The 16237-nt window shown below is 58.9% G+C and overlaps 2 protein-coding genes across 4 annotated transcripts; one reads left to right on the forward strand and one right to left on the reverse strand.

Annotated features, from left to right (window-relative positions):
• The first annotated feature begins 185 nt into the window (after positions 1-185).
• Positions 186-7227, forward strand: DDX49 (DEAD-box helicase 49). The gene is made up of 13 exons (XM_003982090.6): positions 186-349; positions 1179-1302; positions 2293-2378; positions 2468-2589; positions 2919-3106; positions 3250-3390; positions 4126-4201; positions 4472-4548; positions 4709-4806; positions 5445-5519; positions 6251-6339; positions 6421-6492; positions 6580-7227. Exons 1-13 carry the CDS (start codon positions 235-237, stop codon positions 6766-6768), a joined length of 1452 nt encoding a protein of 483 aa, XP_003982139.2. The 5' UTR covers positions 186-234; the 3' UTR covers positions 6769-7227.
• Positions 7228-7995: 768 nt separating this feature from the next.
• Positions 7996-15909, reverse strand: HOMER3 (homer scaffold protein 3). 3 transcript variants are annotated; one of them, XM_011290871.4, is made up of 10 exons: positions 15769-15909; positions 13973-14054; positions 13736-13892; positions 13357-13488; positions 12054-12161; positions 10859-10980; positions 10179-10335; positions 9751-9861; positions 9569-9655; positions 7996-8465 (listed from the first exon to the last, which is right to left on the reverse strand). In XM_011290871.4, exons 2-10 carry the CDS (start codon positions 13984-13986, stop codon positions 8274-8276), a joined length of 1080 nt encoding a protein of 359 aa, XP_011289173.3. In that variant the 5' UTR covers positions 13987-14054; positions 15769-15909; the 3' UTR covers positions 7996-8273. The 3 variants fall into 3 exon arrangements, with proteins under 3 accessions (XP_011289173.3, XP_011289175.3, XP_011289177.3); XM_011290873.4 differs by lacking the exon at positions 15769-15909 and adding an exon at positions 15088-15224; XM_011290875.4 differs by lacking the exon at positions 15769-15909 and adding an exon at positions 14752-14889.
• Positions 15910-16237: the final 328 nt, after the last annotated feature.

Raw genomic sequence — 16237 nt, forward strand, 5'->3', positions numbered from 1 at the left:
CACGTGCGATCCGCAGGGCATCTCGGGAATTGTAGTTTGACTTGATCGCACGAGCCAGCGGGACTCGGGGAAACATAGAAAGCATGTGGTCGAGGCTGGGAATGGCAGAGTGAGCTAGAGGGGGTGGGACCACGCGGCAGACTATCCAATAAACTATAAGGTTTCCGTGACGTCATCGGTTCGCGCCGGAAAGCGCAGCTCACGCGAGTGGTTCACCCGGAGCTGGCGGGGAGGATGGCCGGCTTCGCTTCGCTGGGGCTGTCATCGTGGCTCGTGGAACAATGTCGGCAGCTGGGTTTGAAGCAACCCACGCCTGTACAGCTCGGCTGCATCCCCGCCATCCTGGAGGGTAAGTGTGGCCCCGCCTCTTCCCCAGGAAACCTCCCCACTCCTATCGGCTCCCTTTCCTTCTCGCAGCCTTTGCTCGTGCCAGTTCCGCGAGTGGAGGGATAAGCTTGGACGTAGTTACCGGCGAGCTTGGATCCCAAAGGTAGACTGGACGGTGTTGGCGTTCGGGCTGCACAGTTCACTCCCTGTGTGCCCATACACAAGTGATGTAATCTCAGAAACTTTCGTGACCTCAGAGCACAGGATGAATCGATACTGCTGGGAAAATTTGGTTGCGGTACCATCTTAATTTTACAAATGGACTCTGAGGTCGTCAAGATTGCTAGTAAATGCAGAACTCTGGTCCGGTGAATACTCTGCTCCCCACTCTAACGGCCCAACCCAGTTTGCCATTAAAGAGATGCCCTTAGGAAACCTTAGGAAGTGACGAGTGGAGGGATTAAATAAGCAAAAACGAAGGAATAAGTAGGGGGCCTTAGGATGCAAATTGGATGAGGGCATTCAGGTTTCCCCAAACTCAGATGCTCTGTGAGGGGGTCAAAATGAGATCGTGGCATCTTAGGTCAGGTGGATGTAGATTCCAGTCCAGCCTGCTACTCACTGGCTGTGTGTCCTGGGCGCATTTCTGAGACTCGTTTTCCCTTTCTATTCAATGGGAACAGTAATAGTCTCACTCTCCTAGGATTTGTCAGGATGCCTAGGATGTAAATGGCATGGGCCAGTATGGGCACATGGTAACTGCTCATTAAACATTGACTATTGCACACTCTGCCCGATGGAACATTTGTCTACACCTGGGGTGTGTTAATGCCAGTTCGCTCTCTACCCAGGTCGAGACTGCTTGGGCTGTGCCAAGACAGGCAGTGGCAAGACAGCAGCATTTGTCCTGCCCATCTTGCAGAAGCTGTCTGAGGATCCCTATGGCATCTTCTGCCTTGTCCTGACACCCACCAGGTGAGCACCCCACAGGCTTCCTGGGTGAGTTAACCATCTGTGTTCTCTTGGACCAGCACCTTGACCTCTCTTAGCGTGCTTTCCCTGTGTTTAAAATGGAGACAGAAATCATGCCCGCCTCTCACGGGAGGTACAGAATTAACAAGGATAAGTGTTATCCTTATCCTTAACAAGGAAGAGTGCTGAGTACAGGGCTTGTCTCACAGCAAGTGTCTGGACAGGAGCTATCAATAGTCTTATAGCCTAGGATATACACACATCTCCTGTTCTTGGGCCAACAAATATGGAAGCTGACTTGGTAAGTCCTGTAACAGTCTGTAGGAGAGGTAGGCATTGCGTGCTGTGAGGGTGTGGTCTGGGGAAGGGACAGTGGAGGAAGACTTCATTCATGGGGTGCCTTAAAGGGACAAGTTTGGGGAACGATATTCTATAGGCAGAGGGAACTGCTATAGTGCATTTGTGCAGAGGTGTGAGAGAGGCAGGGAGCAAGTCAGCCTATGAGAGACAACTTGAGACAAGCCCAGAATGCCAGGAAGAGAGTTAGAATGAATTCTATGGGTATGTGAGCAGAACAGGGCAAGATGGAGGATAGGAAGTGGGCCCGTGGGCCAGGGAGAGGCCCGGGCAGAGATGGGGTAGAGAGGAGGGGACTTGGACATCGACCAGTCCCAGGGAAGAGGGGACTGACGCTTAGGTTTCAGGCTTTGGTGACTGTGGTATTGAGGCCACTGCTGAAGAGGAGAGGCCAGTTTGGGTGGGACTGGAGGGAGAAGGGCCATGGGGTGTTGTGGGTCTCAGCTTGGTGAGAGGGCAGGGTCCACAACAGGGTTCCAGTGTACAGTTTCCGAGCCTTTATCCCAAGGGCACTGGGAGCTATGGTGGGTGTGTGAGCAGGGGAGGACCAGTTGGGAGGTCTGAGACCTACACATGGGAATGGGAAGCAGGCACAGAACCCCCATCTAACCCAGCCTGGCCCCTTCACATCCACAGGGAGCTGGCCTACCAGATTGCAGAGCAGTTCCGGGTCCTGGGGAAGCCTTTGGGCCTGAAAGACTGCATCATTGTCGGCGGCATGGGTACAGGGGGCCCAGGGAGGCTCTGGGTAGGGGACCCCTGCAGCCTCAGACCCCCCTGCCCAGACCCACCTCTCATATTCCACCTGCAGACATGGTGGCCCAGGCCCTAGAGCTGTCCCGGAAGCCACATGTGGTCATCGCCACACCAGGGCGCCTGGCTGACCACCTCCGTAGCTCCAACACTTTCAGCATAAAGAAGATCCGCTTCCTGGTGAGTCGGTCTGGGGCACTGATTCATCCATTTAGGACATGTGTCTCACAGGCCATCCAGTAGAGCATTAGGAAAGGGGTGATTAGGACAGCTGAGGGATCAACAAGAAGGGGACTAGCCAGGGTGGTTGGGGACAGGGCCTCTCTGAGGAGCTGAGATGGTTGAGGGTGCAGATGTCTGCGAACCGGAGGGAGAATGTTTCAGGGCCCCCGTCCAAGGCTGGGCAGGAGGCGTGTGGGAGGCAGGCCAGGCTGGGCACGTGATCAGGCCCTGGCTGGTGCCCTCACCCCAGATCCACTACTCCCTGCCCCCCGCCGCCTGTGCTGCAGGTGATGGATGAGGCCGACCGGCTGTTGGAACAGGGCTGCACCGACTTCACTGCGGACCTGGAGACCATCCTGGCAGCCGTGCCCACTCGCAGACAGACGCTGCTCTTCAGCGCCACGCTGACTGACACGCTCAGAGAGCTTCAGGGTCTGGCCACCAACCAGCCCTTCTTCTGGGAGGCTCAGGCCCCGTGAGTCCACAGCCAGGTTCCAGGGGGCAGGGCGGGCAAGGCATAGGGTTGGGGGTCACACTCAGCAGAGGTTATGGCCCACGGATGGTGTGGGGCATTGGCTCCATTCGGCAGTAGGGGAAACTGAGTCCACCCATCCCCAGGGTGCGTACGGTGGAACAGCTGGACCAGCGCTACCTGTTGGTGCCTGAGAAGGTCAAGGATGCCTATCTGGTCCACCTGATTCAGAACTTCCAGGATGAGCACGAGGACTGGTCCATCATCATCTTCACCAACACGTGCAAGTGAGCATGGGCAGGTCTGCCCCTCTCCTCCCCCCAGATCTCCTCCCATAGCTCTTTCTGAAGGCCCGAGAGGTATGAGGCACACAGTCCGTCTTGGCACTCCAGGGCCTCTGCTCAGACCAGAGATTTCAGAGGATTTGCTCAAGGAGGCCCAGAGAGGTCAAGCAGTTTGCCGAGATCTCCCCTCGTGAAGGTGGAGCCAGGATTTAGGGCTTCTCAGACCTGCTCTTAACCAAAAGGTCTAGGGGCCTCTGGCCCTCCCCGGAAAACCCCTGCAGCGGCTGGGAAGGCCTTGGAGCAGCCTCTTCTCTGTGTCTAGCGGTGTCACTAAGGCCTGGCATATCAGCTCCAGTACCCAGGGCTGTCCTCTCTACAGTCACAGAGGCCTTCAGAATCCTTTGAAGCTCCCGGGGAGATTGTCAGGAGGCTGTAGGCTATTCAAGCATGAGCCAGAATAGATAACGCAGTCTACATCACATCGAGGAGACCTCCTGCTGCTGCCCTCCAAGAATGTATTGGCTACCAGAAAAGTCTGGATGTAGGGCCGGCTCTCATTGGTTTAGGCCAGGGAAGGGGTCGGCAGAGAGGACGTCAGCAGGCAGGATACCCCTCACCCCTGCTTCTCTTTTACCAGCCGTGCCGGGTCGCCTACTTGGGGTCTTGGGGGTGCCGGGGCAAGAGTGCCTTCCCGAGGCCCTGGCTCTGCAGGGGCTGACAGTGTGTCTTTCCCACCAGGACCTGCCAGATCCTGTGCATGATGCTGCGTAAATTCAACTTCCCCACCGTGGCTCTGCATTCCATGATGAAACAGGTGTGGGATCAGGCCGCCCCCGAGACCCCCACCCCACCCCCCGCCTTGCCCTGGAGACTCGTCCCAGCCTCAGGGCCTTTGCCCAGGCTCTTCCTTCTGCCTAGAATACTTCCTGCCACCCTTTGGCCTCGGTGTGGCCTTCTCATGGGTGAGCCCTGTGAGGGTGGGACTGTCCTAGACTCCACCCTGTCCCAGGCCCCACACAGTAAGTCCTCAAACGCTTGCTGAGATGCTGCCTGACCCCCAGTTCTCTCCCCAACTTGGCACCAGAAAGAACGCTTTGCTGCCCTGGCCAAATTCAAGTCCAGCATCTATAGGATCCTGATTGCAACAGACGTGGCCTCCCGGTGAGTGGCCCCGGGGTCTTCCTTCCCATGTGCAGGCCCAGTGACACCCCCACAGAGGGACCAGAGAGAGGGCTGACCTTGGGCAAGAACTGGGGCAGCCCCAACTTCACAGCTGTGTGACCTTGGGTGAGTCCCCATCTTGGTTTCCACGTGTGGACAGGGGCCTGGACATTCCCACAGTGCAAGTGGTTATCAACCACAACACCCCCGGGCTCCCGAAGATCTATATACACCGCGTCGGGCGGACAGCCCGTGCAGGTAAGTGGACGGGGCGGGGTGGCCCTTGGACAACTGTCCTTCCAACCTGCCCACACCATAAGAAACCAAAGTCACGGGCTGGTGGGAGAAGATGTGGGGATATAGCCCGCAGGTGAGAGGCAGTGCTTAAAAGTTGGAGGAATCATCCTTTCAAAAGCAAAGGCAGGGAGTGCTCTGGCTTACGAGATTCTCCCCTGTCCTGTGGTCCTGGGCAGGTCACATCAGCTCTCTGGGCCCACTTCCTCCTCAAACGACAGGTAACACGAATGCTGCTCCAAAGGTCACGGGCCTCATCAGCTGTCAGTGCTGTTCCAGCACCAGTCACCCTCACAGAAATGAGGAATAGAGAAACTAGCGTGCACAGATCTGGGCCAAGGCCCGTCGAGGCTTATTGCCGACATAACTCCCTGGTAGCCACGCCCCAGAGGGAAGTCGGCCATATCACCGGCCCCCGTGTAAAGCCAGCCTGACAGGAGAGCTGCCTCTCCTGCTGTCTCCTCTGGGATGGACTTGCCCTCACCAGCTCACCAAGCTCTTAACTCTGTTCCCATCAAGAGGAGCCCTGAGCTGCCTAGTGGCCAGAACTTGTCTTTGTTGGCCCCTAGCATGCAGCAGGTAACTACGGCACGTCCTTGCAGGGCGGCAAGGACAGGCCATCACACTGGTGACGCAGTATGACATCCACCTGGTACATGCCATCGAGGAGCAGATCAGTGAGTAGAGGGATGGGAGTGGGGGAGGCGGGTGCCTCCGGGCAAGATGCCCACTCACCCCCTCAGACACCTGCTAAGCTGCTCACGTGAGCAGGCTTAAACGGCACTTTCCTTTCTATGCAATCCCAAATGAAAGCTTTTAGCCCAGTTATCAAAACAGAAGCTTCCCACAGTGGTCCTCAGCAGCTGAAAGCCACATCCGGTGGGAAGGGACTTAGGTTTCTCAGACTGGGGTGCATGGATGGTCCCTGTGGATGAGTCGGAGGCCCCAGGCACAGGGTCTGGATGTGTTTAACACCACCTCTCTTCCCCCACCGGGACGATTTAATTTGTAGCCCAGACCAAGAAATCTATAATCACTGCACAGACTGTCCTAAAACTCAGAAATCTCTGCCCTTTAGAGGACAATGTTTAAGTCACATCTACACCCAACGTGAGGCTCAAACTCAGGACCCCCAAGATCAGGAGTCACACACTGTTCCGACTGAGCCAGCCAGGCCGGCACTTCTAAAGGACAGTGTTTTTAAAGAAAATACTTCCAGTCAAGTTCCTAGTGCTGCTGACAACAAAAAAGAACAGTCTGTCTATCTTCCTTTGGTCTACAATCCCCGCTCCTGCTCGCCTGACCCTTACCTGACATGACCTAGTCTTGCATGCTCCACTGCATGAGGAGCTCACTCCAAAGCCAGAATCCCTCCCCCTGTCATGTCTGCCCTCTCCCGCCCCTACAGAGAAGAAGCTGGAGGAGTTCTCGGTGGAGGAGGCCGAGGTGCTGCAGATCCTTACGCAGGTCAATGTGGTGCGGAGGGAGTGTGAGATTGTGAGTATCGGAGGCCTTGGGGCCCAGGGGCGCCCTTTGAGACAAGGGCCCCCGTGACGGCCTCTCCTTCCCACCCGCCAGAAACTGGAGGCGGCCAACTTTGATGAAAAGAAGGAGATCAACAAGCGGAAGCAGCTGATCCTGGAGGGGAAGGTGAGGGCTGAGCTGGCAGGGGGAGGGGGAAGGTTTCCAGGAGGCCGATTGCCCAGCTCAGCCACCTCCCGGTGTTCCCCGTGCCAGGACCCCGACCTGGAGGCCAAACGGAAGGCTGAGCTGGCCAAGATCAAGCAGAAGAACCGGCGCTTCAAGGAGAAGGTGGAGCGGGCGCTGCAGCGGCAGAAGGGTGGCGGGGCGGGCCGCAGGGGGCGTCCACCCGGGGCCCCCCCTGAAGGGCACTCGGCCCCAGCACCCACCCAGGACCGGTCCTGAGCCCTGTGTGGCCCCCGCCTGGCCAGCCTGGGATTCCTTCATGGAACCAAGGGTCAGAGGGGTCCTCCCCTCCCCCGGACCTGCTCTGTCCCTGTCGTTGGAACCCATGGACACCCACGCGGTGCACCGCACGGCCCTTCCCGCCCTGCGGCCCCTTCTCAGAGCCTCTGCCAAGAGCCAGGCTGCAGAGGAGGAAAGAATACCAGCTACAAAGTTGAGCGCAACTCCACACACAGTGACCCGGCTTCAGGGTCACCTCGGCAGGGGGCGGGGATTGCCATGGGGCCCTGAAGCCAAGATGTGTGGGTTGTACGAGTCACTAAATAAATGGGCCTCTGGGGCGCCTGGGTGGCGCAGTCGGTTAAGCGTCCGACTTCAGCCAGGTCACGATCTCGCGGTCCGTGAGTTCGAGCCCCGCGTCGGGCTCTGGGCTGATGGCTCAGAGCCTGGAGCCTGTTTCCGATTCTGTGTCTCCCTCTCTCTCTGCCCCTCCCCCGTTCATGCTCTGTCTCCCTCTGTCCCAAAAATAAATAAAAAACGTTGAAAAAAATTAAAAAAAAAAATAAATAAATGGGTCTCTCCACTTCCCCATCGGACTCTGTGGGAGTGGGGGCAGGGGAGGAGGGTTCAGCTGCTGGTGCTTCCCAAGTCCCCTAGAACATCATGTCGCCCCCACCACACCCCCAGTTCTCCATTCCCATCGGGCCAGGCCCAAAGCTTTGAACTACAGTGCTGGCCATTCTGGCCAGGTGACCCTGGGTTTGAGAAGCCCTCTCTGAACCTCAGTTCCCTCATCTGGAAAATGGGCACACCAATGGCACCCCTCTCCAAACACAGCCATCAGGTTCAGTGAAACGACTCCCATGTGTAGTGAACACTACCATGTTCTAGGAGCTTCTCTATCTGCTCACCTGGTGGGATTTGGGGTTTCTAGCCAGAGTAAAGGGGGGGGGTGCTTAACCAAGGGCCACCTAAGGGCAAACCGGTCCAGACGTGAGTTGCGCCCGGGGTGGGTAGGGACAGCTATGCTGGGCAGAGCCAGGCTCTTGGCTGTGTGGCCTGTGCATGCTCGTCAGGCTCTGAAACTCCCTCTCCTCACTGGCAAGTGGTTTACTAAGCCCTACACAGCCTGAAGGCGGCTGAGGTGCATCGCAGAGGAAGCAGGTAGAGGGGTCCAGGGACGGCGGTTAGATGCTTGGGTGCCCACACAACACACACAGGCACAGCCACTCTTAGAAATGTAATGTGGGCACCAGCACGCGCCCTGGGGATTCTAGAAATTCTACACAACGAAAAGCCCCAAAACAGCCCCTGAGCTGCGAGCGGCCAGGGCCAGCTGAGGCATTATGGCCAGGCCCTCCCCGGGCTGAGTTAGGCCCCCAGTCCCTGCCAGGGTGAACGGCCCACTGTGCCGCCTGCGGCCCGGCTCGTGCCCCAGGCGGGAATCCTGCGTAGAAAACCAGCTCCTGCAGGCCCCGGCTCCCACGCAGACCCCGCGGCCAGGTTCAGGGCGTGCCCTCTGCCAGGCGGGCTAGGCCCTCCCGCAGCTCGCTCAGCTCAAACAGCCTGACGTCCAGCAGCTGTGCGGCCCGGCCCACCTCAGCCCGTGCCCGTTCCCGCTCGGCCCGCGCCTCTTCCAAGCTGCGCTCCGTTGCCCGCAGCTGGTGCTCCAGCTCGGCGTTGCGGGTCTCCAGGTCCTGCAGGGAGACGATAGGCAGGATTTGAGGCCCCAACAAGCCTTAAGGGTCACCAGCCCTGCCTGGGGCATCCAGCCTCTGAGTGTCATCCCATCAGACCCCACTCTGGGCCACGCCTTAGTCTCTTATCCTCCCTGCAGCTTCTGCCCAAGACACTCCGTGGGCCCTTGGCCAATCTGAATGTCATGGAACTGATCACATCCCTCTTCTGCTCAAAACCCTCCTGTGACCCCATTAGGCTGGGAACAAACTCCACTCCCCTCCTTCCTCTCCTTATTCATTCCAACTCAGCCTCGCTGGCTTCCTTGTGGGTCCTTGACTATGTTGAGCGTCTCCCCACCTCAGGGTCTTTGCACATGCCGTGCACTCTGCCCAGGAGGCAAGAGGGAGCATTTCCCCAACTTCTCTCTTCTGGGTCACTAGAGCCTTTGACATCTTCACCTGCAGGACTCAGAACGTGTCCCGTGAACATTTCCCAGATAAATTCTTCAATGAAAGCCAGGCCAGGGGCGCCTGGGTGGCTCAGTTAAGCATCCAACTTCGGCTCAGGTCATGATCTCAGGGTTTGTGAATTCCAGCCCCACATCAGGCTCCCTGCTGTCAGCCAGCAGCCTGCTTCGAATCCTGTCTCCCTCTCTCTCCCCTCCCCCAAACTCTCTCATGCACTCTTTCTCTCAAAAATAAATGAACATTAAAAAAAAAAAAAAAAAAAAGCCAGGCTAATCAGACTTGGGTTCAGATGCAGTCTCCTGATCTCAGGCTGGGGATGTGTGAGGACTTGATGGGGTCAAGCATGGGAATTCAGCAGGGACTCAAAAACGGCTTGTTGAATGAAAGAATGTGAAAAACTGTGCCGATGACCATCCTTTCCAAAACACTGGCTGCAACCGAGGCTTTCCATGCACCTGGTCGTCCCAGTCCTTCACAACCTTAGGTAACTGTCTCCCTGATCCCACCTACGGGTGAACAAACAGGCTCGGGGAGGCACATAGCTGCCCAGGACCCATCGGGAAGGAAAGATCCCAGGTCTGTCCCACCCCCGGGGGCTGGCTGGCTCTCGACAGGCACCCCACCCCCCCCAACCCCCCCGCAACGACACACACCTGCACCTTCTGCTGCGTCTCCTCGCGCTCGGTGGCGTCCAGGGCGTCGCGGGCCCCACCGGTCTGACTCTTCAGTGTCTGGATCTCCTAGAGAAGAGTTCCCAGGGTCTCTTCTGGGGTTCCTGGCTCCCTCGTGAGGGGTCAGGGAAGGTGAAGCCCAGGGACACGCACTCAGCCCTCACCTGGTCCTTGGTTTGCACTAGCGCCTCCAGCTGCTCCAGTGACTGGCCTGGCCCTTCCTTCTCACTGACTGAGGGTGGCTCCGCAGCTGCCTGGGCCTCCAGCTCTGCTACCTGTGTGGACAGGCATGTCAGCCCCTGAGACCCCCAGCCTGCGCTCTCCTGACCCCCGGGGAGTCTGCCCCTTGCTCAGGCACACCTGTGACTAGGTACTCATCCCCTCTGATTCAGGCTACCAACTTGAAGCAGGCAGGACTTCAGGGTTTGCCAAAGAGTGACATGATCTCAAACCCGTACTACAGAACAAGAAACTGAGGCTCAGGGGAACAGCCTTGAGATCACACATCCAGTCAGTGAACCCAGGACGGAGGCAGGGGCTCCACAGTTGCCGGGGGCCACTGAGCGTCTCTGGGAGGGAGGGGTCCCCTCACCCGCTGCCGCAGCCTTTCGGCCTCTGCACGCTGGGCCTCCAGCTGCTGCCTCCACTGGGCGGCGGCGGCGTTGGCGTCTCGCAGGGCGCCCGCCAACTTGTTGTTGCTGTCCTGCAGCGCGAAGAACTCGGCCTCCCACTGCACCTCGCCCACGGAGCTGCAGGGACGCGAGGGTTGGCTGGGGCGAGGCTGGGCAGCACTGCGTTTGGGGGCAGGGCAGGACGGTGCCGGAGGCGGGGCGGTACCGGGGGCGGTGCCGTGGGTGGGGACTTCGCGGGGTAGCGTGATCTCGTCGGGGGCGAGGTGAAAGTAGGTGCCTGGTGTCGGCTCAGGGAGACAGACGGAATGGGGGGCGGGGTCAGCCCATCGGGGTGTGCCCAGAACGGGGTGAGGGTGGGGAGGCACCCGGGGGTTTAGAATTTGGCCGGGGAGGCGTAAAAGAGGCAGGGTTAGCCCCGAGGAGCCGGCGAGGTAGGGGCAGGGTCCGCCCCGAGAGGGCGTGGTCAAAGCGGGAGCGCGTTCCAGGGGCGAGGTCGGCTCCAGAAGGGGCAGGATCGGAGTCAGCCTCCTCTCCTTCCCCCGGCCTTGGGTACACAGATACCGCCGCCCTTCGACTTCAGAGAAGTCCCTCTCCGTGCCAGCAGTCCTGCCACGCCCTATGCCCGGCCCTACCCCCTCACCCCTCGGACAGCATCTTCTTGAGCCGCTCGCGCTCTGCGGGGCCGGGGACGTCCGCGCTCTGGCTACGGAACAGTTTCTCGTCGCCGGGGCCGTTGGCGCTGACGAGAGGACTTGGGGGCACCTAAAGGCGTGGGCAGAAGCGGGGTCACACTGGGGGGGGGGGTGGCTTCAGCCAAGGACCAGTCAGGTCATGGCTGGGGTCAGGGCTGATGTTACTGGGGTTGTGACTGAGGACAGGGGTCCTTTCCAGCACTGGGATGGGAGCGCGCCCCTCCTCTCCTCTTCCACCCTCTCTGGCTCCCCATGGTCCCTGGACCAGAGTTCTGAGCACTGTACCCCCACCTTGCCTGCCTGGGCTCTCACCAAGCTCCCAGGAGCGCACTTGATGCCTGCTGGTCTAAATAAACCCACTGAGATATTCAAAATCTGCAAGGGGGTGGGGGCAATGTGAAATCTCTGTGCTATTCCTTCACAGCAATGCCCTTCCCTGGGGCCAAATTTCAACATGCTTTTAAGATTCTGACAGGAAGCCTTCTACTAGGCTGAATTCATTATAAATCCCCCTCCCAGCCCGGACCATGAGCCCTGAGGGCAGGGACCAGCCTACTTTTTCAACACCCTAACCCTCTTTCCCACACAGTAGGTGGTCAGTAGATCATGCTGAATAAATTAATAGAGGAAAGTGCCCCAGGGACAATTTTTTTACTCTACCCCTCTACTTAGCCATTTCAACCGTCAGGTTTTTACTCTGCGATCTAAGCTGATTTCTTTCTCTTCCTTCCTTCCTTCCTCCCTCCCTCCCTCCCTTCCTTCCTTAATGTTTATTTTTGATAGAGAGTGCCGGTGGGGGAGGAGCAGAGAGAGAGGGGGACAGAGGATCCAAAGCAGGCTCTGTGCGACAGCGGCAAGCCTGACGAGGGGTTTGAACTTGCGAACCCTGAGATCATGACCTGAGCTGCAGTCAGACACTCAACCGACTGAGCCACCCAGGGGCCCCAAGCTGGTTTCTAGGCCTCCCCTGATCTAAGGCTAGGCCAGCCGTCCAGAATGTGCTCCTGCCACTTTTCCTCCAAGGCTTCTGTTACAGGTCTAGCTTTACACAATCTGTGAGCATACGGTCTTGGGCACGCGCACAGCACCTGGACCCTCGATAGCAGTTGAGTGACTGGCAGGCATGGGACAAGGAGGGCTGACCTGGTGGGAAGTGAGTCCCAGGGCTGGACTGGTGAGCTCCCCGCCATCCTGAGATTTCTCCCTTGCCAGCCTCGCTGCTTCCTTTACTTCCTGGAACTTCTCAGCAAACTGGGGTGGGGTTGGGGGAGGGGGGGGGAAAGGCAGAACAAACAATCAACGAAAACCCAGCCCCCTCTCCCAGAGCCCCATTAGGTCACCCTCACCCCCCACCCCCAGCGCCAGCCGTGTCACTAGGGAGGCGACTTCAGGAGCATCTCATGAACTAGTGCATCTCATGGACTAGAAGAGTGGTAAGAAGGCTTAGAAAATGTCCCCAGTGATCAGATTGAGTATCATGGCGGAGGGTGGGATGTTCACGGAAGTGTATTACATTGAGGCACCTTGAAAAAGGGATTGATCCCCTTTCCCTCTCAGTCAGGCTTATTTCAGCAAGGAGAGCCTCAGGTGAGTGCTGTCTGGAATGCCTGGGACACTTGTGAATATCTTTTTATAACAAAGAGAAAGCAGGTCTTGGGCTCAGAGCCTCTTAGAGGCACCTGTAGCCAGTGGGCAAGTAAATCACCCTTTTCTCATTTTCGCTGTACTTATGTTTACATTTACCACTTATACACCAGTTTTCCAGTTGGGGTAGGACACACTCACTGTTTTTCATTTTCAAATAAATTTCCTTAGTGTGAAAATACATTCTTTAAAGAAAATATTTACATACACACAGTCACTCCATTGGGGCCAAGGGGCCAGTGCAATTCATTGCGGTGGCGGGGGGGGGGGGGGGGGGGGCAGGTGGGGGGAGGGAAGGGGGACGATCTTTTCAAAAAACAGTCTAAGAGCAACTGAATACTCAGTGGGAAAAAATACTCCTACCTTATACCACCCACAGAAATTAATTCAAGACCTAAATTTGAAAGGAAAATTAAAGCTTCTAGAAGAGAAGAAAATCCTCACGATCTCATTAGGAATCAGAAAGCACTAACCATCCAGGGAAACAATGGATGAGACAATACTGAAGCCTAGAGACAGCAGAGGGTGGAGGGAGGCAATGAAGAAGGTAGGGCTAGGGTGTGTGAGGGAACTCTTAGCCCATCCCAGGCACCCAGAGAAGGGTAGGGTGTGTCCAAAATTGGAACAAGTGGCCAGCAGAGCTGAGACATGAGCCAGGGAACCAGGAAGGGACTTCCGGCTTTTTCTGATACCCATTCTACAGCTGGGAAGACTGGAAACCCAGTACCTCCAGGGGCCCCAGTATACCCAGAAGACATAGGCCCAGCTCCATCCCTCCCACCGTGTCATCCTACCAGCCCACCTGGGTCAGATGCTGCTCAGAAGCAAAGCCGAGGCCATAGACAGTGTTGGCACGGCTGTCTGCCCACTGTCCAAACTTCTGGGAGGTTTTGGTAAAGGTCATGTTGGGGGTGACAGTGCTGTTGATGATGGCCTGGGGAGAGGTGGGGAGCAAAGTTCAAGGTTGATGAGACTGACGATAATAATGAATAGGAAACCCCCAGTGGATCACTTTGTCTTAGCTCCTCAGAGATCCTTGGTCTGAGCCATTTCGGGAGGGGAGACTGACCCAGGGCTCCTCCCCAACCCCAGCCCCCAGGCACCCAGCAAGGCAACGGCCAGACCCAGGCCTGTTGCTGAGACCCCTTGGGCCTGCCACCCCACCCAGGCCCTGCCAGGACCTTGGCACCCCCAATGCTGATGATTCGGTAGACATTGCGGGTGGCATCATAGAAGTAGGAGACAGTGAGCGCGTGCTTGCCCGCTGGGATCCAGTTCCGCTTGGTGGCCGGGTCAATCTGGAACACGTGCGCCCTTGTGCTGAAGATGGGCTGCTCCCTGCATGGGGAGAGTGTTCTCAGCAGGGCTGGGCATCCCTGGGGGGGACTCAGGGCCAAGCTGCAGAGGCAGGGACTCACCTGGCTGTGGACATTGGTCAGGCTGGGCCGGGTGGGCTCCAAGAGGCAGCCAGAGGGATGGCAGGAGGTGTGGTTTCAGCCTCTGTGGGGGACAGGGGGCTTGTGAGTGTCTCCCCAGGACAGGCTTGGGGAAACCAAGCGGGTCCAACCTCAGGAAGCACCACCAAATACACACACCATTCACAGAACCTCAGTCAAAAAGGTGAGAGACTCAGCAGATCACCCAGAGCAAAACGGCCCTGGAGGAAGCTCTCACAACACCTTGAGCAGGAGATGGCTCTCTAAGAAGGAGCCAGGTGGCCCCTGATAGCCCAGTGTAAACTTCTCAGCATGCTAGGCCCTGAAGTCCCAGAGAAACCCCCTCAATCTTGGGGCTGGGTAGAGAAGGGCCAAGGCCAACTCCCGCTTGGGATTTTCTGCCCCCAAACCAGGATCTCTATCAAAATGTAGGGCATCACCAGGTGCCTGCTGGGAGACCAGTCCCCCCCCCGCCGAACCCCCAGAGAGACACCTCGGCTTCCACTCTAGGGCAGAGGCACATCTTGGAGTCAAAGTCCAAACCCCCAGGTAGCTCCCAGCCTAGTTAAAAAGATAAGATGTAGCCAAACAAGTTTACTCTGGTGCCAGATGGCCCATGACCACTCAACCCCAATACCATCCATGCAGGGCTGGGTGGGACCAAGGACTGGGAGAGGGGGCTCCCCAGCCTCTCTTGGTTCCTCCAGCCACAACCCCACAGAAACCAGGAACAGTTGCCCTGGAGAATTCCCGACCCTCACCTCTGTGCCCCCAAAACCTGTACCAGGGGGATCTGTGGAGGATCCAGGAGGGACCTGGCGGAAGGAGGTGGCAAGGTGGGGGAAGGGAGGCCCCAGGGGAGCGGCCTCCTTGGTCAGAGGAGGGATGCCCCCCCACCCTGTCCTGGGCAGCTGCTGCCCCGGTCACAGGGTCTGAAACCGGAGCCCCTGGGTGGGGGAGGGGCGGCAGCTCTGGCCGGGGCTGGGAGCGGGTCCTGAGTCGAAGCAGGGTTCCAGGGTGCAGGGGTCCCAGGAACACAGGCCCTTCCGGCCCTGACAGTCCTGCCGAGACTTGCAGCTTTGGGGAAAGTTACTCACCAACTAGTCATGTGCCTCAGACGCCTCCGGCCGCAGGGCTCCCGAAGGAGGCCCCGACCCCGCCCGGTGCCCAGGATCCCCAATCGCGTGTGGGGGCGAAGCCCCACCCCATGCGTCCCAGTCCGGGGGGCCTGATATTCAGTAAGGAAGCAGTTCCCATCCGCGTCAGAAGCGGGGCGCCCAATGCGCGCCCCAACTTCGGGAAGTGCCACCCTCGACCAGGGAACTTCCGAGACGGGCGCAACGCCCCCCAACTCCGGGTCCAGAACTTCGGGGACACATTCTCCGCCTCCTCCAACGCCAGCCCTAGAACTTCGGGGATCCCTCGCGCCACCTCCGACTGCTAAATTTAGGGGATTCCCTGCCACCCCTCCAGCCTCGGGTCCGGAATTTCGGGATCCCCTCGTGCCGCCTCCCTCTCCCAGGCCCGGAACGTCGGGGACACCGCAGTCTCCTCCAACGCCGGGTCGGGAACTTTGGGAACCCCTCGCACGGTGCCCTTTCGACCCCGACTCCGGAACTTCGGGGCCCCTGCGCCCTCTCAAGCCCTGGAACTTCGGGGCTCCCCGAGCCGCACCCAAGCTCCGTGTCCGGAACTTCGGGGACCCCCGCGCCCTCCCCCGGCCCTGGAACCTCGCGGGCCCCCGCGTCCCCGACGCAGGCTCGGACAGCCGGGCTCACCCTGCGGGCTCGGCGCCCCGCGAGTGTCCGGGCGCGAGTCGGGTGCTGCCCCGCGGCGCCGACTCCCCGCAGCCGGGCGCCCCGTTCGCTTGCTGGCTCCGGGGCCCGCGCCCTCCGCGCCGCCCTCCGCGCCGCCCTCCGCACCGCCCGCGCCTTTGTCTGCGCCTCCGCCGCCGCCCGCGCCGCCTCCGGTCCCATCGCGGCCGGTCCCGACGCGGCCGCCGCCCGCCCCGCCTCCCCGGGCCTCCGAGGCTGCCCCGCAGCGCCCCCTGCCGGCCCTCCGCGGCGGGGGGGGGGGGGAGAGGGAGGGGCGGAAGCTGGGAGGAAGGCGGGAGAGGACCGGCGGGGAAGGGGTTAAGGACGAGGAAGAGGGACAGGGGGTGGGGATGGGGACAGAGACCCAGACCCCGAGATAGAAAGACCGGGGAGAGACACAGGAGACAGAAGGAGCGTGTGGCTTCATCGTCCC

Source organism: Felis catus, chromosome A2, assembly GCF_018350175.1.
Source record: "Felis catus isolate Fca126 chromosome A2, F.catus_Fca126_mat1.0, whole genome shotgun sequence".
Taxonomy (NCBI): Eukaryota; Metazoa; Chordata; class Mammalia; order Carnivora; family Felidae; genus Felis; species Felis catus.